This window comes from Colias croceus, chromosome 7, assembly GCF_905220415.1.
Source record: "Colias croceus chromosome 7, ilColCroc2.1".
Lineage (NCBI taxonomy): Eukaryota > Metazoa > Arthropoda > Insecta > Lepidoptera > Pieridae > Colias > Colias croceus.
Genome location: NC_059543.1, coordinates 3,346,007 through 3,372,553, shown reverse-complemented (window position 1 = coordinate 3,372,553; position 26,547 = coordinate 3,346,007). Strand labels below are relative to the sequence as shown.

Below are 26,547 nucleotides of genomic sequence, written 5' to 3'. Positions count from 1 at the left end.
TTAAAAAATGTTACAATATTTGGCATTTTGGCATTTTGTTTACCACCGTAGTGATGTAACACATCCAGCGTATATTATCGATTTATGACATAAAATCTATTTCATATTAACGTTGATTTATTTATTTTGTTTCTTATATCAGATTTATATGTAGTTGCTGTTGCAAATAAGATGTAAATTTTCTACAGCAGAAAAATAAAAAATACCACGTGGTTGTTTTATTTGACTTATGTGTTTAGTTTGTTGTTTATTATTTTCTCTTTTAGATTATTAATAAATTCATTTTGTTTTAGATTTCTAGAGCTAAATAAAAAATGGGTATAAAACATGAGACGAGTAGATTGGACGCCGTCGAAATTTGCTAGATTGTGTTCACTGCATTTCGAACTCTAGAAGAATTGTGCAATCTTACGCTTACGTTTTTTTTGTTCCTGTACATAATAAATACATTTGAATAAAGAAGGTGAATTTTTATTTGGAATTTTTTTACACATAAGTTACTTGTGTAACTATGTGAAAATTGAACGGTTGATTAAATGACAGTTCTCATAGATGAGAAACTACTACATACTTGATATACATGCGTTTTCAAAGAAAAACCCGCATAGTTCCCATTCCTGTGGGATTTACGGGATCAAAAGTAATTTTTCCAAATTTCATTGTAATCGGTTCAGCAGTGAAAGAGAAAGTTATCCATTCTCGCATAATTTTGCATTAATTATATTCGTAGGATTAAACAAATAATGTATTGAACTGAAATTAATTATTAATTTTGTTTTTTATTTTTTTTATTATTTATTATTTCACGAAACCGTAAATGCAAAATGCATCCACGATTTTATCGATTGAATCACATCCCATCACTATCACCTTCTATCTATATAAATACGTACCTATAGTAAAAATGGTGCCATGACTATGTTGAAACGTAGCTTGTAGTCTATAGCTATCTCATTCTTTCATACGACGTTTTCTTTAGATAGAGAGAAACAAATATATGTAAATTGTATACGCTCGATACAAGTACTCTATAGGTTTATTGCTCTGAGACAGATATCCATTTACTAATATCACAGACTATAACCATGGACCCAATAATTTAGATTATATTCGTCCATGCTATAACACAAAATATAATTCGATTTTAAAATAAAAAAAAAGACGTGTGGCACTCGGGGACTGCCGCGGTAAAGTTATTGCATGCTATGCCTTCAAGCCACACCTCCGTGCCTGTCCCCGTGGGGAGCGTGAGGTTTTTCGTTACGGAATTTCTGGATTCGGTCCCCGCGCTCAAGGCCCGCGATAGAAGCTATGCAATAGCTTAAAAATAAACTTATTAAAACCCTAATGAGAAAAGTAAAATATTATTAATGATTGAAATCGAAAATGAAAAAAAACCTCAAAGCGAGCCACCAACAAATTTTATCTAGTGTTTTATTTTATAGAATTTATTCCAATAAATTTGTAGCCTACAAGCACCCTCACAGGTACCCTACAGGCTATAATGCTTGATATAATATTTACAACCTAATAGAAATCATTTTTTAACCGACTTCTTTCTAGACAACTTTTAATAATATATTTATTTAATATATTATTTAATTTTCAATAATATCATACACAGATCGGACATAATCGGATCACCTAAGCGGATCACAGAGCAAGTAATATAGTATGAATCGGACCTTAAATCGGACAGTTAATGTCAATTGTCATTTGTCATGGTCCATCAATTGTCAAAATAAACAACAAATTCAAATTTAAGATCCCAAACACAGATCCCAAAGGATCTTGCTCTGTGATTCCAACCCAACTCGGAGCAATTAACAAGCTATTTGCTCCGAGGATTCCAAGGTGTGCTGAAAAGTGAAAACTGAACTTTATGAAGCAATAAATTTCTCATCTCTCTTTCTACTCTCTATCTCTAATTTAAAAAGAATTAAAAAAAACCAATATGATTCATTGTAAAACAGAATTCCAAATTTATTATTGTTTTAATATATTGTGCAATAACATATTCTGATAAAAAGTACAAGTTTTAGCAATACCACAGCAATACTACTTGCTTATCAGTACCTGAGATATTATGGAAAACTCTCTTCAAGATACTTACATGAAAATAACTAATTCCAATAACCATACAGGTAAAAAAATATATAATTTTAATACTTTTTTCTTTTACACATTTTTTTTCTACATAAAACCAAATTATCATGTTTTCAGGAATTCTTGATATAAAACCTGAGTTTTCTGTAAGGATAGTTGTATGTGATTCATATCTTACCAAACCATTACCAGGAATTGATGTAATCTATTCTGAATTTAGAGGAAGTGATATTAAACAGGTAAAAAAATATCTTGCACCAACTTCAGAAATAATATTAATTTATGATAAAATTAACAATATATCTACAAATCTATACTAATATTATAAAGCTGAAGAGTTTATTTGTTTGATTGTGCTAATCTCGGGAACTACTGGTCCGATTTGAAAAGATAGCCCATTTATCGAGGAAGGCTATAGGCTATATATCGTCTCGCGGAGCACTGGGGTTAAAGCCGTGGAGCACAGCAAGTACTTTTATAACACAAACTTAAAATGTCTTCCATTACACCTTTTCCATCTTGCAGGTTCCAATACTGAGAATATTTGGTTCTACACCAGATGGAAGAAAGGCCTGTCTTCATGTGCATGGTGTTTTCCCATACTTTTACATACCTTGCCCTACATCACATCCTGAGCCACAGTTCTTATATCAAGTATGTTAAATAACCAAATAATTAAACAGAATAAGGTTTCTTTTTTTGAATTTTTATGCTTTATTTTTAAAATAAACGTCATATCATTCTTCAAATAATTTCATGGTTGTACCTTCTGTATCTTAAATTATCAAAGAAGACATTCAAAAGTGTTGTTCATAAATAATAAATTGGCTTTTTAATATAAAAAAATTTCAAGAAATAAATCAATGTTTCAAACAATTAGTGGAAATTGTACCTTAACAATGTCATAATTATTAAAAGTTAGTTTACAGAGTTATCAAGTATACCTAGTCGTCGTTGGCCTATTTGATCTGTAGTAGATCATATATGCAGTTACATTTAAATTTCAAAAATTTTAACTTATTAGTGTTGCAATTTTCCTAAGCAGTCATGATTTAGGGCAGCGTCGTTCGTGGCTAATGAGCCCGATTGTGGAGCGACAATAACGCCCACAAGTCTTACACTTTTATGATGTTGATGTGGAAGGTGATAAATTGTTTAATCTAGTCTGACCATCACGGAGTGCATCGAACCAACTGTGATCATGTGCCTTACAACCCTCATGAATAAGACTACGCCAAGAAGTACAATTTTAAATTCTATTATTGTTTTATATTTCAGGTAGCCGTCAGCCTTGATAAGGCACTAAATATAGCTCTTAAGCAAGCAAATTCATCTAATCAACATGTGTATAAAATATCTCTGGTAAAAGGACTGTAAGTAAAACTATTCAATCAAAATTAATATTTTTATCTCTCCATAATTACGTTTTTTTTTATTGCAGACCTTTCTATGGATTTCATGATAAGGAGCATCTCTTTTTGAAAGTATTTCTATATAATCCTGGCCTCATTAAGCAAGCAGTTGAACTCTGCAGTAATGGAGCCATACTTGGACAAGTATTGCAACCTCATGAGTCCCATTTGAATTTCACATTACAATTTTTCATAGACTTCAACTTATTTGGCATGAGCAATATTGACCTACAAACTGTTATGTTTCGTAAGTCACTATTGACCCAACAAAGCGACGAGCCTTCTAATAGTCCTGAAGACTTCAGCCTAAAGCGAGAAAGTATGTGTTACTATGAAGCAGATTGTGTCGCATCTCACATAATTAACAGACTACGCATTGGCAAAGGAGATGGTATAGAAAATCCAGGCCTTGAAGAAGTGTGGAAACAGGAAATGGCGAGACGACGGGAATTGAATGTATCAATAGCATCAAAATCATTATCACAAAATAGATTGATGAGTGAGGGAACTGAAACACATCACAAATTCAAAACTGGATTTATTGCTAAAATTTCTAATTTAATTGACAAACCAGTTGAAGTTGTCACTGAAAATAAAGAATTTGTGCACTATCCAGCTGAAAGTTTGGAAGGTTCACAGTTTTTCAATGCAACAGATATAAGCACACATTTACATGATAGTATTTTGAACAATAGTTCAACTATAAACAGAAGTTTAAGAAGAAATAGCATAATAATAAGCGGACATGAAGACACAATTGTTGATGAGGACATTGCCTTAAATAGCAGTGTTTCCGTTCATTATAGTCAAGTTAACTGTAAGTGACCAGATTTATGAACCATTTATCAATTTTTTTTTATAAAAAATGTTAAATCTCTTATACTTTTTTAGTGGACAATGATGATTTGGAGTTATTGGATATGTTACAAGGTTTAGATGATAAACCTATAGATGATGATAGTGTGATGGGGACCCCATGTGATCAAAACCCTGAAGATGATATAAATGATGAAGACTATTCTCAAGTTTTTAATGATGAAACTATTTTTATAGGAGATAAATGGTATGTCATTAAGGTAATGAAATATTTACTCAGTCATGTAAAATTATCTTTTATACTTTTGATTATAAATCATGAACATTTTGTAAATAAAAGTTTCAATTAATTATAGTGAAGAAACTATGGAAGAGGATTCACCATCATGGCATGACTCTTTTTGGGAAGGTGTCAATATTCCGCAACTAGATGGCACATGTGACGACGATCGTAAGTATTAAAATCAAAATTATATACAAACAAGTACTATTTACTAGTATTTGTAATATTTTGGAAATTTTTCAGATGTTAAAAAAGTACGCAAACGAAAAAAGTTACCTCTAAAATTGGGGTTATCTAGACCTAAAATAAAAAATAAATCTAAAAATACTGACATTTCTCAAAAATCCAAAGAAGAATTAGATGAATCAGATGAAATCAATGTATCAAGAGAAACAATTGATAATATATCAGATTTGCATCTTAAAAGAGTAAAGCCGGAGCAAACTGAGCCAGATAATTTCATCAGCACTAATAACCAAGAAAGTCAATCCATTCTTGATAAAGAATCAATTTTTGACTTAGTTAATAAAATTGAAACATCCACAGTATATGATCTCAAAAACAACTGTGAACCTATAGCTGGTCCTTCGAAAATACCGATGGATTCTGAAGTAGAGGAAAGGATGTTATCATTAAGTGATAGTGTTGATTCCTCGCCTGACTCTAAAATTGGTATAGAAAGTTTTTATGATCAATCAAAATTCTTTGATGTGTCAGTTGAAAATGTAATAAATGTAGATCATGATATCTCCACGAATTTTGATATTTTACCAAAAACAGATCATACTGATAATCTTAATCAAACACCTTATTCTCATGTTATTAATAAATCGAATGAATTAACTGTATATAAAACAAATAATAGAAATGATTTAATCTTAACACCAAAAATCCGTCCACCCGCAAGGGATCATATTATGTTAACGCTTAAAAAATACTCAATACCAAAACAAAGAAATCCGGAACCTTACTTTTCTAATCCCAAAGATGTGGGAGATAAGGTAGAAATTGGCCAGATTATATTAAAAACTGGCAGCAAATTATCACAAGATCAAAAGCCCTTCGAAAGAGTTATAGATACAACTACAATTGAAGAATGGCGCCAACTTCTATTTCTACAAAGAAATGAAATGTCAGATAGTAACTCAAAGCCAGAAACTTTAAAATCCCTACTTGCTGGCAATCGTCAGTGCATTTTAAAGCCATTAAAATTACCTCCAACAAAAAAAGAAATTTTGAAGTGGAGTCATGAGAGATCTATGCAGAGTCAAGTTCCTGTCGAAAAAGATGTTGATGTTACAGAAATCAGTAAAAACTTAGATGAAATGGATACATCACAGGCAATAGGTTTAAACGACGATGACATAAATAATAGCATTAGTTTGGAAGATAAGGTAATTTAAACTAAGATCATTTTCCAATCATGCAATATTTTCACTCAACTCTAATCATAATATTTTTATGCAGAGTAAACAAGAAGTGGATAACACTTTACAAGTTACTATGCATGGAGATGGATCATTTCTTTGTTTCGGAAATTCTGAAGTTCAAAATGAAGCCTCTATTTCTACTCCTGCTGTTGAGGTAAGTACCTACTTAGTTTCTTACCTACTCTTTATACAATTTTATTACTTTTATTGAATTTTAAAATATTATATTTTAGGTAGATTTTCTAACACTAATGATATTAGAAGTACATACTAAAGTGAGAGGTGATATGTGTCCAGACCCTGCATTAGATGATATAAAAGCTGTTTTTGTATCTATCACAAACAATTGTCCCGATAACCATTTTCTAGCGAAACAACTTACTCAGATATTGGTTGTCGATGAATCAAAACCACCAAAACATTTAGACAGGTGTGTTTTCAATGCAAATGTAGTTTATGTAGATACTGAAAGTGAAATTTTTGATAAAATCATCAATTTGGTAAAAGAACATGATCCTGATATAATGTGTGGTTATGAAATCGAAATGAATTCATGGGGATATGTGCTAGAAAGAGCTCAGTTTCTCGGTTTAGAAATAGTCAAGGAAATATCTAGAATAACTGAAAAGTACAGACAGAAGAAATGGCGGCATGACGAAAATGAAATGGAAGGCAGGATTATTGGTAGAATCACGTTTAATGTGTGGCGTTTATTTCGCTACGAGTTAGCTCTCTCCAGTTATAGTTTTGAGAATTGTATGTATCAGATTTTAAAAGAAAGAGTACCCAAATACAGTCATTCGCAATTATCCGAGTGGTGGAATGATGAATCACGTATGCTAAGATGGATTCCAGTTGAATATTATTTGACCAGGTTATCGGGAACCGTAAGAATGCTAGAAAAGCTTGATATGATCAGTAAGTTTTATGTTTTATTTGACATTGACCACTATAATTATGGAGATCCTTTTTACTTTCGTTCATGTTTTTAAATTTTGATTAATTTATATTTTATTTTACTATAATTTTGATTTCAATTATTAACAGTTTGGCCAAATATTTCTGCAAATCTAGACGTCCCAAGTTTGAAAATATTGCTTAATTTTAGACAGAACATCGGAATTAGCAAGGCTCTTCGGCCTGCAATGGTGGGAGGTGCTCTCCCGTGGGTCCCAATTTCGCGTGGAGTCTCTAATGCTTAGAGCAGCGAGACCGTTGAATTTAGTCGCATTATCTCCCACTGTCAAACAGAGGGCGGCAATGCGAGCTCCGGAATGTTTACCGCTTATATTTGAACCAGGTAAGTACGTAATTACCTACTTTATTTTATACAGCATTTATTTATTTATTTAACACTTTATTAGTTATACAAACAGGAAAACCTTAGAATTACTTACAGCTAAAAACAGAGTAGGTATATAACACGCGTCAAGTAAAAATAACGCTGACGGATGGCTGCGCATTGGCGATTTATCGGTCTATTTGGTGTTATGAGGTGGTATAAGATTAACAAATAGGTAGTTGTGAAGCCACGATTCGCGAGCCTAGTTCAAAAATAAAATAATCGGCACATAGCTTTCGTGCAAAACTCGATCCATGTGCAAACACACCCCATCACTTTCATCCAGCGTTCTTTTTACGTGACGCGTACTGTACAACTAACTTGGCGGCCTTATCACTAGCATTGTTTGTTTTGAATGTATGTTACATGTCTTTTCCAATTATAATTATGCCATTTTTAGCTAACAATATAACTTGAAGAGTGTAATGTGTAAATAAATTAGAGCAAAGTCTCGACCTAGTAAAAGCAAAGTCTCGAGCTAGTAAAACTACCTAACCATTGTATATTGTTAAACTACCTGCGTTTTTTGTTTCAGAATCTCGTTTTTATAATGATCCCGTAATAGTATTAGACTTCCAGAGTCTCTATCCGTCTATGATGATTGCATACAACTATTGTTTCTCTACTTGCATTGGGCGTATACAAAATATTAACGGGTATGATGTTTTAATTTTTATATCCATTATTAGATACCCATTACAAACCCATTAACTTGAAAAAAGCAAGTCTATATATTATAGAAGAAGTGTAAATAAATAGTTATACTCAATCCCCTTACAGAAATTCACCATACGAATTCGGAGCATGGCGTCTCCGGATACCAAAGGAAAAATTAGAGGCATTAGCGAAAAACAATTTAGTACACTGGTCGCCAGTAGGCGTAGGTTTTGTGAAAGCAAATGTTCGTCGTGGAGTATTACCAGTTCTATTGAGAAGGATATTAGCCGCAAGACAAGCTGTGAAAAAGGGCATGAAGATGCAGACTGATGAAGCTGTGAAGAAGGCCATGCATTCTAGGCAATTGGGTAGGTCACTTTAGGCAAATATTACCAAGCTATAAACTTATATAGATTGTGCTTTCCTCGCTACTCTCGTCTGACTGTCTGTGCTGCTACGTCTATTGAAACCTATATTAGCCGCTTGACAAGCTGTTAGGACAATAAGATGTCGGATCTATTCTAATAATTTCGGTAGACAGCTATAGTCGTGAGTAGATACCCCTTTTATGTGTGTATCGTTGTTCATTCACGAATTAACAAACAAAATTATTTTGAAGAAATCTCTTTGAAAATTCATAAGTGTGAAAACGTTACTAGAATAGATTTTCGAGCAAACCATAATAATTAATAATATTTTCCTATTCGAATTACAGGTCTGAAGTTAATAGCGAATGTCACCTACGGTTACACCGCTGCTAACTTCAGTGGGCGAATGCCGTGTGTGGAAGTTGGTGATAGTGTAGTGTCTAAGGGACGGGAGACTTTAGAGAGAGCCATCAAACTCGTCAGGGAAGGCAAATGGAACGCTAAGGTAATAAATAAATAAATAAATTATTTATTTGACAAGAAAAAATAATGTTTGGAAATAACTTGGTTTCAGCAGAATTTGAGTTTTGATAACGCCGAAAAATTGTCAATTTGCACTTTATTTTTAGGACAATGTCGATGATTGGAAGAATTGATCTTTATTGAACTTTTACAGAGACATCTTAGTGTTTCTAAGTTTGCTAGACTATGGCTGCAATTCAAATCATTCCCCACATTATAAATAAAGTAAGAGAACTTAAAAATATAGGTTCTCAAATTATGAACTGGGCAAAGAACAAAATTTTAATGTAATTTTATTTTTTATTCACAATAATTACTTACAAAAACACATACAAAAATACATAATATTATATTAATCCTTAGGTTATATATGGCGACACAGATTCAATGTTCGTTCTAGTACCTGGGGGTAGTCGGACAGAAGCTTTTGAAATAGGTCAGGAAATAGCTGATGCTGTGACAGCAGATAACCCCTCACCAGTCGTTTTAAAATTGGAAAAGGTATTGATTTTTTATTAATTTATTTATGTTCTTCATATGTTGATAGTTATTATAATAATTATGTGGATAGGTCTTGTAATAATTATGAAAATTTATGTTTCATCAGATACAGCGCCTTTTTAAATGTTAACTTTTCTCGTGAAACAGGTGTACCAACCGTGCATCCTACAGACAAAGAAGCGCTATGTTGGCTACATGTACGAGAGTGCAGATCAAGAGAAGCCAGTGTATGAAGCTAAAGGCATTGAAACTGTGCGCAGAGACGGCTGCCCCGCCAGTGTTAAAGTAAATATATACAAAAATTTAACATTGAAATTATAATAATAAAAAAATCTTATTACTGTGTGACAAAATGGATCCTGTTTATATATTTTTTTGTGATTCCACTTTAAAATTTTAATAGTTGCGTACAATTAAGTATAGAAAACGCAATTAAACATAGATTATTGATGATTTGTGATATGTTTGGTCACAATATGATATGAACACAGAAGTTTTTAGTACAAATGGGTCGAATTTAAACCATTGAGTAATTCAATCGTTTAATGTAGCTTCTATTCTTCATACATAATTGAATATTGTACAAATTAAGTCCTAATTGCTTTATTACTTCAAAACACGCCCTTTTTCCACAGCTCCTCCAAAGCTCTCTATGTGAGTTATTCGATACCGGAGACATATCTCGCGTAAAGAAGATGGTAAAGAAACTACTATCACGTCTAATAGATGGTTCTCTACCACCACAAGAACTGTTCTTCACGAGAGAGTATCATGGAGCCGCTGGGTACAGACCGACGGCTGCTGCGCCGCCTAATGAAATTGCTAAGTATGATAATTTTGAGTTTTTTATTCTGATAGTTGAGTATAATCCTGAAATGCTTCAGGCACCGAGTAACTTTGAGATAATATTTACTACTAGTATAATGGTTGACTTATACTGAGGAAGAGGTTCCTTTTATTTTAAATGGTAAAGCATTACATGAGGTAATAACCAGGGCCGTCTTAGACTATGCCGGGGCCCTTGGGCACACAAGAATTGGGGGCCCTTTGAAATATAAAGAAATCAAACTAGGTACGCAAATTTTTTCCCACAATTATATATGTTTTTGCCCTAAATTGAAACTTAAAGAAGTAATAAGAAAACTTAAAGAAAATTTCTATGTAAAATTTTTGCTCCATTTTTTTATACATTTTAGAAAAAAGTTACTTCTGACCAATGTTGTAATGTATAAATATGGTCTTTTGAGGAAACTTTTTTCCTTATTTTTTTTTATATAATTCATTTGAAACGCTGCTGCTGTAATGGCGCTCCAAAGTTGACTTTAATTAAATTTAATTAAGAAATATTTTAAGAATTACTTTTTCAAATTACCTTTCTCTTTGAATTTATATTTTAGGTTTTATGGCACTCAAATGCTTTATAAATAAAATATAAATTCAACAAAAAAGGTCGTGTTCCATCGTTACAATATTGTATTCACTGAAAAGTGCTTCATATTGGTTGAGATGGTTGTTAAATCATCTCAATAGATGGCGTGCGGTGTGTCCCTTAAGACACATAAAACTGAAGGAATAGCATAAATTCGATTGCTCCGGCGGGTCACGAGTGGCTGAGTTGGTCAAGCATCCGCCCCGAAATGGCGCGAAGGATGCGGGTTCGAGTCGGTTCGGTTCTTTATAAATTTATACCTTTCTCTTTTTCAAATTTATCTTTTTAATTCGCATCTGGATTTTTTCTTTCGTAGCCGTTTCATATTGTTCAAAATTATTGCGTGCGTTATTAACATAATTTATTCAAAGCCTAGGCAAATGGCAAAAGTCAAAACGCTTGTCATCTATTCGTATAGAAATGGTCCGGTGTGAACAGAGTTCACTAAATTCTAGGACCTTTAAAACTACAAAATTTCATATCCAGCAGAAAATTAGTAAAATTGTTCAAAGGAATAAGGATTACTAAAAATAAAATTCAAAATTAACTGTCATTCCGGTACGTGAATTAAAAAACATATTCCAGGTTATAAATAAATAAAAAAATAGGTGATTTCGCGATTTATACTGAAACGATAAGTTTTATCATAAAATCATTTAGGTGTGAAGTGATTTAAGAAACGTGTGCATATTATAAGGATGGAATGAGTTTATAAATCGTTATATCTTAGAAAATGGTAGGAAGCTACATCTTAGGAAAATAATGTATTGATTCTTTTGTATAAGTGGTTATATGATAAAACTTACCGTTTCGGTAAAAATCACGAAAAACCTATTATCTGTTGACTTTTAGGAAAAAAATTTTTCGTAGTAACAGAAGGTCGGGAAATTTTAATATATTTTTGAAGTGAAACTTCTTTAGGCGCGTTGAGAGTAAAATTTCAAGGTTGCATCATAACAATACCGTAACGTCATGGAGTAATTCAACGATTTTGGTATCTTATAATCTTGCCAAAGAAGTGGGCTATTTAGCACCGAAATAATTTTTCAAATCGGACCAGTAGTTCCCGAGATTAGCGCGTTCAAACAAAAAAACAAACTCTTCAGCTTTATTATATTAAGTATAGATTGTGTTTTTAATAATTTCACCAAATTTCGGCTGGATGGGAATTTTGGTCGTGGTCGTCGTCGTCCTTGGTAGTGTGACCGAAACATTAGCAAAACGTCATAAGCTTATATCAATTAGTATCAATAGTGGATTCTATTCTCTAGCGTTTCTGCCACTTGTCTAGAGGCCCAGAGATTAAAGTTTTGTCACAACGCCCTTGTATGCTATTCTGTAAACTTAGACTTGTTAGTAATTTTCATAAATCTCAAAATGATTCAAGTAAAAATATATTATATTACGTTAATAAGTAAATAAATAATTCGAGTAAATGTCTGATAAGTTAATTATAATGGTGTTCGAATCACTCGAATTATTCCTTGTAATAACATAGATGTTTTGATTCGAATAAATCTGAAAATGATCTGACGTTCTGGCATTAAAAAGCTGTATTGCTTTTTAATAAAATATTTTGAGATTTATGTGAGAAAAATTGTCAGTCCTACATCTCCTCCAGGGGGGCCCCCTGACGATGGGGGGCCCTGGGCACTGGCCTCCTGTGCCCCTATGGTAAAGACGGCACTGGTAATAACATATTTATGGTAGAAACACTTAGGTAAAATTTTTGCCAATCTCAATGGAATGCGACTAGCTAGTAGCTACGCATGGATCACATCAACGCAAAATTTTATAGTTCCTAATCGTTTGACAAGGAATTTCGAATGTCTGATTTTTAGTCGAGATAGGCGCGCCGCGCCGCTCAATTCTTTCTCGCAAAGTTCCATTGGTCAATTGCTAGACAAGAAATTTTGACTCAATGCCATAAAACAAAAAATATCAATTTCAACAAAAAAGGTCGTGTTCCAATTGTAATGATACAATATTGTATTCACTGGAAAGTGTTTCATATTGGTTGTGATGGTTGTTAATCATCTCAATTAAGATGGCGCGCGGTGTGTCCCTTAGACACATAAAACTGAAAGAATATAATAAATTCGATTGCTCTGGCGGGTGGCCACTCGTGAGTGGCTGAATTGGTCAGGCATCCGCCCCGGAATGGCGCGAAAGGATGCGGGTTCGAGTCCGGCCTCGTGATCGAATTTTTTCTATTCTTTATAAAATTTAAACCCTTTCCAGACGACACAATTTTTCGTCCAATTTGACTAGATTGGCAATCAAATTGGGTCGTCTAGACGGAAATATGAAATTCAAGGTCATTGGGTGGTCGGGATCGGCCGATTTGCGATTGCCTTGGGATTGCCCGATCAAATTGGGTAGTGTGGACGCTAATTGGCCAATTTTTACTTGTAATCTCTTCCTGATGCTAGATATTTAAGCGTTACTATTAATCTCTCCTCAGGACTAACGGCTTCTCTCATAACAATGTCTTGTTTAGTAATGTATGGGCTTACTAGAGATAATAATTCATTAAAAGTGTCATGGTCCATCCGCATAAAATTTGTGAAATCGACACTGTCCAGTTCTCTAACAATATTTATCTGACCTAGCAATATTTAACTCTAACAGTATTTCTTTTAAGCAACCATTCTTTGCTCCTTATCCTTTTTCTTTTTCTTTCTTCTAAATTTGTAGTTACAGCCAAAATCAGCCCCAATTTTTGTTTTTTACTAAGAGGCATGTTGCAAAATAAAAGTCCAGTCAGTAACGGCAACGGAGCAGAACTAAAATTGGCGATTTAATTGTGTACGTGTGGATAGAGGATCAAATTGGGCCCGATTCAATCGGCAATCAAATCGGCTGATTAAATTGTGTCGTCTGGAAGGGGTTTTATATAAGAAATTTTGAATTTCGAACTTCCACCAAACTATATAATATAATAATCCCTTGCAGGCGCCTCCTCAGTCGCGACCCGCGCGCCGCGCCGCGCACAAGCGAGCGCGTGTCGTGGCTGGTGACCGCGGGCGCGCCGGGCACGCCGCTCGTGCGGCTCGCGCGCACGCCCGCCGAGCTGCACCGCGACCCCGGCCTCGTGCCGCACGTGCCGTACTACGCGACACGGGCGATACTGCCGCCGCTGCATAGGTGCTTTTCGCTATTGGGGGTTGATGTTTTTAAGTGGTGAGCTGATATTATTATGTATTTTAACTATCATATTTTTGTCATTATGTATTTAACTATTCGTTTGTATTGTAAATCAGTTTATTAGCGTGATAAACTAATAACATCATATATTTTATTTTCACACCACCATGGAGTAAGGCGACAATTTTGGTAAAGAAGTTTCACTTCTGACACGTGTGCTCGGCACACTGTATTTTTTAATACAAGGGAGAACTAAGTATACAAACCTTTTATTTTATTTCATACCATTCGCAAATACATCATACCAAGAGGAACATTATTTACTAAAACTACATAGGGTTACCTACATGAAATAAAACAATCTGGAAATAATAAAACAGGCATCACAAAAAACTTTCAATCAAGAATGTGTTAAGCGTCCACTGAAGTATAGACTCTTGATCAATTTTTTATTTTCAGGTGGAACGAAGTAGGCCACACGCGCGAAGCTCTCACCACCCGCGGCACTGTAGGTACAGCAAGTACCCGTGCAGTCGGTACAGCAGGTTCCCGTGCTGTCGGTATAGCAGGTGCCGTCGGTAAAACAGGCGTAGGTGGTGTCGGTACAGCAGGTGCGGGTATCGCGCGGTACATGCAGCGCGGGCGGTGCGCAGCGTGCGGGGCGCGGGGGGCACGTGCGATTTGCGCTCGTTGTGCACTAAATCCCCGACCCGTTGTCGCTATGTTGGCTGCGAGGGATAATACCGCGAGAGGATACTTGGCTGATACGCAAGTGGTGAGTGTCAAGCTCCTACAAGAACTAATACGCATCCAGTGCATAATATATTATACTGTATACTTATATAGCTGCTACAAGAATAATTATAGACTAATTAATGTCTGTTGTGCAACTAATTTTGAAATTTATGTTTTCGTTTGATCTGATTGTCTTAAAAAGTTGCAAATAAATTGTAATTAAACAAAATTGTGAGTATAGGTTTAAGGCACAATAAAAAATATTTTTAATAAAATAGACAAACAATTTCTTTTCAGATCTGTAGTTCGTGCTGTGGCCATAGTAACTATTTGGAGTGTAATAACACTGAATGTCCTGTCCTCTGGTGCCGAGTTTCCGCACAACAAAAATTAAACCAACTGCAAGACGTTTTTGCGAACCTACCGGAACAATTTAACACAAATAGTTTAAATTTTTAGATATGTAATTACATAAATTAAATTTAGTTATTATATTACAATCATGTGATAAAATATGTTGTTACATATAAGATAATTACCTAAATTATATTAAATTTACATAAATTAAATTTTATATTATTTTTTGGTGTTGGTATTTTACTTTTTACACATTTACAGAAAAATCTATACATATTTTCCATCCCTTTGAATCTTCTTCTGTATTATAATATGAGATTTACTCAACGGATGATTATTCGGGATCCGTGGAGCACAGTAACCAAGAAGACGTTGAGTGTAAAATTGCTTCTAAAATCGTTACTACCTTTCCCACGGAAGGTGGCTTAATGTCATCTCGACCTGATACATATAGTGTCTTGAATGGTCGTCCAGTCCGGGCTCGCCGAGCCCCGGTTAGGTACGGTTTCGAGTAAAATCTATTGCGTTAATTATATTATGGTCTTTGTTTCATAGCTAAGTTATTTTTAAGATGTTCTACTAGCATAAGTTCAAGGTTGTTTTAGTTTGTGTAAGAGTGCTCGATACGGCTATGTTTGTAGTCATATTTTAGTTATAAATACTTTACATTTATATTCTTATATATTTCGATTGGTGTCGGGGAGATGTATAGGTAAACCAGAATCTGATGGCAATTAGGGAAATCAAAATTTTGAGTGTGCAACCCTAGGGAAAATGGACTGAACGATCTTGATACTGCTTATTTTTTATTTTGTCCTCAGTATCATTAGTCACATTACATAAGTGGACAATACTGTACTTAATAATGAGATATCCATTTAATATTATGTAGGTACATACTTACATGTAAAATATACAATTATGTATACATATTATTATTTACACATACCTACCTAATTACCTATATTTGTATATTAATTACCAGTATGCCATGTGAAAATATCGATATAATGATAATGTAGATCAAAACTGCTTATAATTTTTTATAAAATAAAATAAAATTATGTTTATTTTCGTAAGTATTAACAGATACACACATTATAAAATTGACTTGGACAGCTTGGACTTGACGAATAGCCGTATTGGAAACTCCTGTAATAAGTTTTCATAAAATTATATATTCTAATCAACAAACAATTTTTAGTCACCTACATATAATATTTTTTAATTTAAAGTATCAAAACGGGTAAGTCCAGTTTACCAATAAAATTTTCAAAATTGAAAATTGTGATGTGTTTGACCCTTCTTCATCGAATGTTTTTCTATACAAATTATAAACAACACCTCTTGCTTGTGATTGCAGCGGCTTTTTCGACATTTTCGAAGATTTTTTAGACAAAATCCTAAAAATTATTCATCAACTGCAAAAAAGACAAATAATTTGACAACCAATTTGATAGTTGTCAAATAAATTGCCACATAAAAATCTTTTATTTCTTAAATATAAATATGCCATCAGATTCTGGTAGACCTATAGTGTATTAGCATTATGCATTATCTGTGGATCATAATATTTGCTATGTGGGTATTTGTAAAATAAAAGTCAGTCTTGATTCTATCCGGTGTACGTTATTTATTCCCGTGTTAATTCCTTAATTCTATCTTATAAATATCTTATAAATATAACAGTTAATATCTGTGATTTCTATAACAATTTGATATACGTATTATGTCTTCTTTACAAATTAAGTAATAGATGTTGAAATGTATTTATTATTAAAAAAAAGAATAATTGGCTCTATAATTAGAGTCTGGCCAGCCAAAGCTGAACCCAGTGTTTTTTGTAGCGGCCACACTATGGAATGTCATCATGGCGTTTCTGCGTAGTTAGTTGTCAGTTTTGTTGAAAACGGTTCAAATCCTTTACTTTAATAATGTTTAAATCCTGCTGTGTTGTGTACATAATGAACCTTTAAACTATGATCACCCTTATGAATATCAAAAGTATCAGAATGTTTTTTTCCTACTAAAGCCGATGTTACCAGGTCCATATTTTTTAAATTTGCCGCCCTTTACTGGGTTCAGCTTTGGCTGGCCAGACCATAGTATAGTCTATATACTTCATAAGATTCAACTTGCACATTTGAAAAAGATAAATAATAATTTTATATAATATGTAGAAATATTGAAATTGCGGTGTTACATTGTATATTAATTTTATCAAGGATATCCACAGAGGATATCATACCCTCACAGGTTCTGTGCATACCATGGTGCATACCCTTGATCTTTAATGTAACTGTTATTAATTTTTTAATCTGCCTTATTTGATTACTTACACACTCTGTGAACGCTGTGATATGTCCAAGAAGCTTATATCTAATACACTGGAGATTGCACTATGACCATTGACTTGTCACAAGAAAATATAACCTTGAATGACGTCAGTGTTGTTTTTTGTCTCTTTCTGTGGGTGACCACACTGGTTTGTATATTCAGGATTTTTCGAAATAGAAAAAACTAAAAATCATGGTCTATAAATAATAACGACATATATTTTTAACAGTATTAATTATATTATAATATTACTGGCCAAACTTTATAGGTACATACAATTTTAATTGGTATAGAATGATAGTTTTAAATAACTCTTGGCTACAAAGCCTGGATATGAACCGATATATAGCATTAACATCCTTTGTAAATAGAGGAAAGTTGTGTTTTGCATCAGATGCTGTTTACCAAATTGTAAGCTACTCAGATCTTCTTTTTAAACGCGTTGCTTCGACGGGTCAATTTCAAGCCAAAATCATCAAAGAAAAACTGTTTATAATAAACGCCTTGCACAAATTTCAGCTAACTTTACAAAGTTTATTTTTCAAAAGGTATTTTTTTCTGGGTCGTAATCCTCAGTAATTTTACCCTTGATGGGCACATATATTTCTTTTTATTTTACTTTTTGGAAAGCTGAAATACCTAAAACAAAAAATATGAGGTAAGTTAAAAAAGTATAAATTTCAATGTAAAAACGAACAATCTTATAACTACATATGAGTGCAATACCGATGTCGAGTGTTGTTTCATTACTAGTAAAAATCTTGAAAATGGTGTTCTAAATTTCATCATAATATTGTTATTACAATATATTCTCTTCACTATCCATAAAAACTCGTCATCATGGTTACCTTACTTGTTAATTTTGTTTATTGAAAACTTGTTGAAAAATGATAAAGTATTAGAAAAATAACAAATTTAACATGACTGCTTTCTAAAATGATGCAAAATTTTAAAATTTTTGCCATTGAAATGATTCTAAACAGGTAAATTCAGGAGTATTGAGGAATATTGTAAATAACGTAAATATACACTTGCCTGTGAAATTCTATGCCAGAATTTGGTGTCCAAACACTTCTGCAATTTTTCTCAATGCAATACATTATTTATATTCGGAAAATATTTATTAAATACGCAACAATATTAACTTAAATATTCGAAGCGACGCAATTTTTTTGACACTTATGCCATATTGTCAAAGTGAGAGTTGCTACAATTTTATTATGGTAACTACCCATAATCAGGGAGTATCGCTTTTTAATAATTGGTCCAGATACTTATTTTATTTAGCATAAATAATAATTGTCTCATCCAACAATGCTTCTGAATGACGTTGTTGGCAATTTATCAACAAACTCATGTACAAAAACTAACCTTTTGCACAGAATATTACGGCATACATAGTAGCCTTGGGAAAACTTCGTATTAACAGTGGCAATACCAAGTTAGGTGTGAAAGTGATAAAACACAACAATTTTCTTGTTACACGTCAAATGTTCATACCGAAATCTCCAGTGTAAAAGATATAAGCTTCTTGGATATGTCAGTATCTGTCTGTGGTTCTAGATCTGTGGTCTGTGGTATCTGTAACTTGTCACCTGTGCTTGTCACCAAGTGTCAAAGTTGAAAAGTTTTTGATAATTTTGTATTTTCATTAAGTTTAATTACTAATGTTTTGTTTAATAGCAATATTATAAATGACTATAATTAAAATGTATAAAAACGTTGAAATCCGTAAACTACCTGCGGAGCTCCTTTGCAATATTATAAACATTTTGGAAACCGACAATGATTGGAAAAAATTGATGTCCAACATCCCAAAAGATCTTCGTAGCCCAAGTTTCGAGCCTAAGTATAATAATGAACATATAAGGTAAATACGATCGGTTTAGAATTGTATAAGATAATAAATAAAGATGCAATTTCAACAAAAAAGTTACAGTAAACTTAAAACATTGCCTGCCTTTTTTTTGTTTACATAGCGTTAAGTCTTTGTACCTATATATCAATGTAAAAAAATATAATAATAATTGCACATTTAGATATTGTATTTATTTTTACTAAATTGCAGAATGATTGAAGATTATGCTAGAGAAAGCAATCTTAAGTGTTCCGAAATACTGTTTGATGAGTGGGGAACATCAGGAGTAATAAGACCTACATTAAGTGATTTAAAAGATATCATAATCAGAACACAAATATACCGTGCTGCAGATGAAATAGCACTAATTTTAAATGGTATACTTTAATTTGTTTAATAATTTGTTCACAATAAAAATATTTGTCAAGTTCTTAAATGTGTTGTTTATATTCATTTTGCAGAACCAAAACCTCAGCGGCCCTTAGAGGGACCTGCAGCTCCAATAAGTACCAATGTAACAGATATGTTAAGTGATAGCACTATGAATAATATTGACTCTACAGATTCAATTCAAATGCAGAAATTCTGCAACGGACCCACAGCTCAAATGAAATCTGCCAGTAATTTAATAAAATTCACTGGAACAATACAGTCTGATAATAATAACCAAAAACTCATGCAAAATGCAAAGGCAGAAATAAAATCTGCCAGTGATCTCATTAAATTTTCGAAAAACCAAATTCCAAATAGTGGGGACAATTTACAATCGGTTCAAAATGATGAATTTATAGAGACCTCTATGAATATACCAGATTTATCTGCAATCTTGAGCAAAAGCCAACAAACAATGGGAAATTCTTCCCAAAGTACTACTACTAATGAAAATTCCATTACTTATAATCAGAACCTATACAGTGGCTATCAAAAATCATTCCCTAACATAAATATATCACTTGCAATAGATAGTGCAATACTTCAGGACACAAAATTAATTCACTTTGAATATGAAGAACTACAAGATATCACTAATAATTTTTCTGATACTCTATCTGTCAGGCCAGATGGCCCCAGTGGTAGGATTGGCAGTGGTGGTTTTGGTGATGTTTTTGTTGGACAACATCCAAAATATGGCACTCTGGCTGTCAAAAAAGTTCATGAGCATTTAACATTACACAGAAAACGTGACATTGCTATAAAAGTTTTCAATGCTGAAGTTAAATTTTTGTCACAGTTTAGACATAGAAATATTCTGCCTATTTTTGGATTTTCCAAAGATGGTCCCATGCCCTGTATAGTTTGTGAGTACATTGATGGAGGATCTTTGCAAGAGAAAATAGCTGAGAAGGTCCTCACTGAGATGCAACGAATAAATATAATGGAAGGAACTGCAGAGGGCCTTAAATATTTACACACAAGTGAACCGCAGGTGCAAAGTAATGAGGAATTGTTAAATTTGGGAAGACCAGCTGAGTTTGATTCAGAAAATTCCTCCAAAAACTTTGTTCATGGAGATGTCAAGAGTGCTAACATTTTATTAACTAAAGACTGTACACCAAAGGTATTATCATACATAAGCTTGCCAATTTCATTAACATTACTTGTTTCTTATTAAATTACTGTACAAATTATAACCTGAATATGTAAACTTTGTTTATGACACTTATTATATTAATTTTTTTGTTACAGTTATGTGACTTTGGCTTGGCAAAACAATATGATGCAACTATGGTCACATCCTGTCCAATGGGAACATCAGCTTACATGGCTCCTGAGGGTCTACACGGCACTATTACACAAAAAATCGACATATTCAGTTATGGTATAGTATTATTAGAACTTTTAACAGGTTTGAAACCTATAGTTGTCACAAATGGTGAAAAGATAAATATAAAAGATTATGTGGAGGATAATTTCAATGGAGATATTAATTTACTATTGGATTCCACTGTACCTCAATGGACTAAAGCCCAGGAACTCTATGCCTTAGCTCAAAACTGCTTACAAAGGGATAGAAAGAAAAGACCAAGCATGAATGAAGTGTGCAATATTTTGTATGAATTAAAAAACTAATATTTAAGGTAATCATATATTATGTTAAGTTTATATTATTTACAAATAAAACAGATATTTTATATTTTAAGATCAGCTTTTATATTTTTTATTTTCTCCCTATAAACAGTACATTCTACATCTCTTTCCTTGTCAAGGTTAGATATAATAAGTTTTTGTTCAGAATTATTACACAAACAAATAAATGTAACGATTAATTTATGTGTCTGTTTCACTAAATGATCTTCTTTGCAAATGTACAAAACTTTGAACAGTGCAGATAACATTTTATGATCTGTATTGAACTTCCAAACAGGCCAGCAGAATGTTATCCATTTCTCCAAACACTGAAAGTAAACAAAGTAGATTAGAATTGTTCTTGAGGAAAAACCATTATAAAGATAAGGAGGAAGGAACTTAAAAATTTACCCATTTATTATGTACTGATAACACATAAATATCATAATTAGATTTCATCATATCAATGATATAGGTAACTACCATTACTATATACTTAGAAGAAAAAAATGTTATTAAAATCATCCAAATCTGGTTAGATATAATTAATGTAGCTGGAAATTCCATAAGTTGGGTTTTCTTTAATTATTAAATATCATTTGTGGTCCAAATAAATAACAAACAAGATTTATTCATTTATTGTTTCAACAATAAAATTACACTAAAATTATTTTGTAGATGAGTGGCTTACCTTTAAAAGTGGGCTTAAAATGATTCCAGACACAGCATCATTAGTGCATATATCCAAATTGTCACATATAATTTGTTTAAATATCTTTATATTAGCACAATTGTCTTTGTGCCATTGTATTATTGAAGTAGCAAAATTAAACAGAGCAGCCTTTTTGTACAAATTTGAGTCTGTCAAGAGCTGATCCAGTGTGGTTGTGTATAACTCATCCAAGATGTTTCTCTGAAAACAAATTAATAAGTAAAAATAAGGGTTTTTTTTTTGTTTTATTTGTGTATTAGAATGAACTGACATTTTATATTGATAAATATAACTCCTTATTACTATATTACTTAATAAGATAGGCTAATCAAAATAGTTAGCACTTTTACAGAAAAATAATTTGAAATGACCTTTGATAGTTTAGCCATATCTTTTACTAATTATTCTATTTAGTTACAATAATATTTAAATTATCAGTTCTTATACCTTTCCACTATCAGGTACAATTTTTAGAAGAGCCAAAAGACAAATGTGTGTTAACTTGACTATATCCATGTCTCTCTCCACAAGGTTCTTTTTCAGACTTCGGTAAATTACTTCATAGTAGTTACCATTTTGGAAATCTTTTGGTTTCTGTTATATAAAAAAAACATTATTAACTCTATATAAACTTTCTTTACTATTATCATAAAATTACTTTAGATATGTTTTCTGTGTAACTTAAATTAAAATTATGCAGTAATAATATTTGGATTTTTAAAGAGCATTCCTCACATTGTAATGCTTTGTTTCAACATCCCAAATACAGTACAATACAGAAGAAAAATAAAAAAATAATCATGATTCTATTTAGAAAGGTTAACATACCAGAGATTGTAATAAAACTGAACAGGACTGGAGCCCTTTCTTCTTATTAGTAACTGTATAGTCTTCAATCAGAAGGAGAGTGATTGGAAATAGTTTTGAGGGCATCAATTCAACATCATACTCCTGAAACAATAATAAATATTTTGTAATATATTCTTAAACTTAGTTAAGCAATTATGAGACGGTAAAATTGTAAGTATGATCATGGAAACAATATACTTGAGTAGTGGTCCATGGTATGATATAGAAACTATAATGTATAGTATTATTCTATTGAATTTTAAAATTCAATTAAATTCATTACAATCGGTCAACAGTTTATAGAACACCTGGCTTTTTTCCTTGCCCTATGATGCCCTTTTTTCTGATTACATGACAAAGTTAAAAGTTAAGTTTTATTTTCTTTTATATTATTTGTACATGAATAAGACATTACTCTGAATTTCCTTTTAATTTTAAAGTTAATTTTTTTTAATGTTATACCTGTAAATCCGCTATTATGGACATATAGACCTCAATTTGTGCAGGGTACATCTTTAAAGTTTCGTAAGTTATTTTTGAATGAAGGTCTTCTAAACATTTATCAAAAATAATTTGGGAATTGAACACATCATTCTTACGAAATACGGCATCTAAATTTACGGTAGTAATAACTTCAAAGAATGTGTTCATTTCCTTAGCAACATCTTTAGCCTTAGATTTGTTCCACGGGCAATCACAGCTCAATTCTTTATACAAGTTGACCATATTCGAGACTATAGCCGGATTTTTCTCAAAGTCATCTTTTGTTATATCTCCGAAGCTCTCAACAAATAGTTGGAAGTTTTTATCCATATTTTTATTTCGTAGTTCAAATTCAAAGTGTTCGATACCTTCATCATAATTTTTTGCTAGTTTTGGCACTAAGCATCGATTTATGCTTTTTAAGAATCTTGAAATAAACTCCAGTTTCATCTTTTCAGTACACTCCATGATGAATACTATTGAATTTTTATACTTTACTTTTAACTCTCAATGAAAATAGTACTGAAAAACAATTGTAATTTTAATTTAAAAAGTCGTAAAAATATCCTAGAACCAAGTGTTTCATATAATTCCGACCACAGATTCCGACCAAAAGTCAAAACAAAAAGCATGAATCTGACGAATCACGAATCAATACATTTGACAAAATATGACATCTCGAGTAGACCTACCATCTCGACCTAGTAGACCACTAGTAGACCTTAGTCTGTGACCTTAGTAGACCTACTCTATCTCAACAACACCTCAAACCTCCTCAAAGTTCAAACACAAACAAAACAAATCTGCAAATCTGTCATAGGTGAAATGTCATTTGTCAATTATGACAGATGTTTTTTTTTATTTTATGAGCATGGATACATGAGACAAGCACAGAGTTGGCTTTTCACCGCGCGCTTGCTTGCAGAAGTGATTACGGGTACCGTACCCACAGCGGGTACCAGCGGGTACCAATAATAATTGAAACATTTACTTTTTCCTCATTACGGTATTCTGTTAATAAATTTATTAGAGTGATCAGTGAGTAATTAATATAATAACGGGAGCTAACTCGCTAAATCTAATATAAGTATTCTTCATCATTCATCCTTAATGTATAAATATGGCCTATTTTTAACGAGTAAATTTAGTATGGGAAAATAGATTTTGAAGTGAAACTTCTTAATCGGGGTTGGAAAAAAATTTAGTGTAACATTTTTTCGTTACGCGCCATCTTTTTCTTATCCCTACCACGCGTGATTCGACGCATTTCTGTAAAGTTGCTTAGAGTTATTTAGAGTAAATTATTTTTGGAAAAATAAGGTCATTAATTTCCAAAAAAACATCACGCCGTAATCTTATTAAAAGTTTTGTCAGTGATTGGCAAGCGTGATTGGCATAAAGTGATTTGCATGTAAGCTTGCATGTAAGTGATTTGCTGTAAGTGAGTGGCATGTAAAGTATCTAGAAAGTATCACAAGAGTGTAAAATTGAGAGTGAGATTGAGAGCAACTGTAGGTATCTTCAAATTGCCTATTCGGCGTGCCTCGCTCAGGTGAAAAAAAAAAAACAAAGTTCTGACCTAAGAGCAATTAACCTATAGAGTACTTGTATCGAGCGTATACAATTTACATATATTTGTTTCTCTCTATCTAAAGAAAACGTCGTATGAAAGAATGAGACAGCTTTAGACAACAAGCTACGTTTCAACATAGTCATGGCACCATTTTTACTATAGGTACGTATTTAGATAGATAGAAGGTGATAGTGATGGGATGTGCTTCAATCGATAAAATCGTGAATGTATTTTGCATTTACGGTTTCGTGAAATAATAAATAATAAAAAAACAAAACTTATAATTAATTTCAGTTGAATACATTATTTGTTTAATCCTACGTATATAATAAATGCGAAATTATGTGAGAAGGGATGTTACTCTTTCACTGCGGAACCGATTACAATGAAATTTTGTACATACACACATAGGTTAGGTTTTATCCCGGAAATCCCACGTGAACGGGAACTGTGCAGGATTTTCTTTAAAAACGCGGGCGGAAAGTTAGTACATTATAAAAGAAATTTTAAAACTTGAAATGTAATTTAAAATAAAGAAGGAAATGATGATAAAGTTAAAGGAGTGAGGAGAAAGGCACAGTCAGCATGAAGGAATCATGCAGCATTTTAACAAGTTAATAAAAGGACAGTCTTAATGAAAACATTTTCCTAACATCCTACTAATAAATCGAAAGTTTGTGAGGATGGATGTTTGTTACTCTTTCACGCGAATACTACTAAACCGATTACAATGAAATTTGGAAAAATTACTTTTGATCCCGTAAATCCAACAGGAATGGGAACTATGCGGGTTTTTCTTTGAAAACGCATGTATATTAAGTATGTATTTCAATAGTAGTTTCTCATCTATGAGAACTGTCATTTAATCAACCATTTAATTTTCACATAGTTACACATTTAAAGTAGGTAACTTATGTGTAAAAAATTTCAAAATAAAAATTCACTCTCTTTAATCAAATGTATTTATTATCTACAGGAACAAAAAAAAACGTAAGCGTAAGATTGCACAATTCTTCTAGAGTATCCATCTTGATAACAAGTAGGCTCGAAATGCAGTGAACACAATATTGCAAATTGTGGCGGCGTCCAATCAACTCATGTCTCACGTTTTATACCCATTTTTTATTTAGCTCTGGAAATCTAAAACAAAATGAATTTATTAATAATCTGAAAGAGAAATTAATAAACAACAAACGAAAACTAAAACACATAGTGCAAATAAAACAACCACGTGGTATGTTTTATTTTCCTGCGGTAAAAAATTTACATCTATTATTTGCAACAACAACTACATATAAATCTGATTTATGAAACAAAATAAATAAATCAACGTTAATATGAAATAGATTTTTTGTCATAAATCGATAATATACGCTAGATGTGTTACAACACTACGGTGGTAAACAAAATGCCAAACGTGATATTATTGTGACGTTTTTTAAAAATTATTTCATTATTTTATATTCCACAACCCCATAAAGTGGGTAAATGTTACAGTTACAACATAAAATTACAAAAAAGCGCTTGATAAAACCTTCAAATAGGTTTAAAACATAAATATTT

The 26,547-nt window shown here is 32.5% G+C and overlaps 3 protein-coding genes across 4 annotated transcripts; 2 read left to right on the top strand and 1 right to left on the bottom strand.

The window, feature by feature from the left end:
* The first annotated feature begins 1,738 nt into the window (after nt 1-1,738).
* LOC123692977 (DNA polymerase zeta catalytic subunit) lies at nt 1,739-15,265 on the top strand. Of its 2 annotated transcripts, none has more exons than XM_045637839.1 (21): nt 1,739-1,854; nt 2,043-2,144; nt 2,224-2,345; nt 2,632-2,760; nt 3,385-3,479; nt 3,548-4,335; nt 4,410-4,581; nt 4,691-4,785; nt 4,861-6,011; nt 6,085-6,201; nt 6,281-6,965; nt 7,156-7,347; nt 7,925-8,045; nt 8,170-8,414; nt 8,762-8,919; nt 9,300-9,437; nt 9,585-9,722; nt 10,073-10,263; nt 13,822-14,049; nt 14,473-14,788; nt 15,046-15,265. In XM_045637839.1, exons 2-21 carry the CDS (start codon nt 2,087-2,089, stop codon nt 15,205-15,207), a joined length of 5,301 nt encoding a protein of 1,766 aa, XP_045493795.1. In that variant the 5' UTR covers nt 1,739-1,854; nt 2,043-2,086; the 3' UTR covers nt 15,208-15,265. The 2 variants fall into 2 exon arrangements, with proteins under 2 accessions (XP_045493795.1, XP_045493796.1); XM_045637840.1 differs by having other exon boundaries at nt 2,037-2,144.
* A 3,748-nt stretch (nt 15,266-19,013) lies between these two features.
* On the top strand, nt 19,014-21,440 carry LOC123692985 (interleukin-1 receptor-associated kinase 4-like). Its single transcript, XM_045637851.1, has 4 exons — nt 19,014-19,312; nt 19,511-19,677; nt 19,762-20,858; nt 20,987-21,440. The coding sequence occupies exons 1-4, from the start codon at nt 19,137-19,139 to the stop codon at nt 21,368-21,370; spliced, it is 1,824 nt and encodes a 607-aa protein (XP_045493807.1). The 5' UTR covers nt 19,014-19,136; the 3' UTR covers nt 21,371-21,440.
* On the bottom strand, nt 21,373-23,991 carry LOC123692991. Its single transcript, XM_045637857.1, has 5 exons — nt 23,391-23,991; nt 22,908-23,030; nt 22,527-22,673; nt 22,059-22,280; nt 21,373-21,696 (listed from the first exon to the last, which is right to left on the bottom strand). The coding sequence occupies exons 1-5, from the start codon at nt 23,877-23,879 to the stop codon at nt 21,430-21,432; spliced, it is 1,248 nt and encodes a 415-aa protein (XP_045493813.1). The 5' UTR covers nt 23,880-23,991; the 3' UTR covers nt 21,373-21,429.
* Nucleotides 23,992-26,547: the final 2,556 nt, after the last annotated feature.

Excerpts from the sequence above, each read along its gene's own strand:
- LOC123692985 (XM_045637851.1), top strand. The coding sequence starts at position 19,137 with ATGACTATAATTAAAATGTATAAAAACGTTGAAATCCGTAAACTACCT. Across the intron at positions 19,313-19,510 it reads TATAATAATGAACATATAAG|AATGATTGAAGATTATGCTA; the intron begins GTAAATACGATC and ends ACTAAATTGCAG. Across the intron at positions 20,859-20,986 it reads CTAAAGACTGTACACCAAAG|TTATGTGACTTTGGCTTGGC; the intron begins GTATTATCATAC and ends TTTTTGTTACAG.
- LOC123692991 (XM_045637857.1), bottom strand. The coding sequence starts at position 23,879 with ATGGAGTGTACTGAAAAGATGAAACTGGAGTTTATTTCAAGATTCTTA. Across the intron at positions 23,031-23,390 it reads CCATAATAGCGGATTTACAG|GAGTATGATGTTGAATTGAT; the intron begins GTATAACATTAA and ends TTATTGTTTCAG. Across the intron at positions 21,697-22,058 it reads TTTTAAGCCCACTTTTAAAG|TGTTTGGAGAAATGGATAAC; the intron begins GTAAGCCACTCA and ends GTTTACTTTCAG.
- LOC123692977 (XM_045637839.1), top strand. The coding sequence starts at position 2,087 with ATGGAAAACTCTCTTCAAGATACTTACATGAAAATAACTAATTCCAAT. Across the intron at positions 2,346-2,631 it reads GAGGAAGTGATATTAAACAG|GTTCCAATACTGAGAATATT; the intron begins GTAAAAAAATAT and ends TCCATCTTGCAG. Across the intron at positions 4,786-4,860 it reads TGGCACATGTGACGACGATC|ATGTTAAAAAAGTACGCAAA; the intron begins GTAAGTATTAAA and ends GAAATTTTTCAG.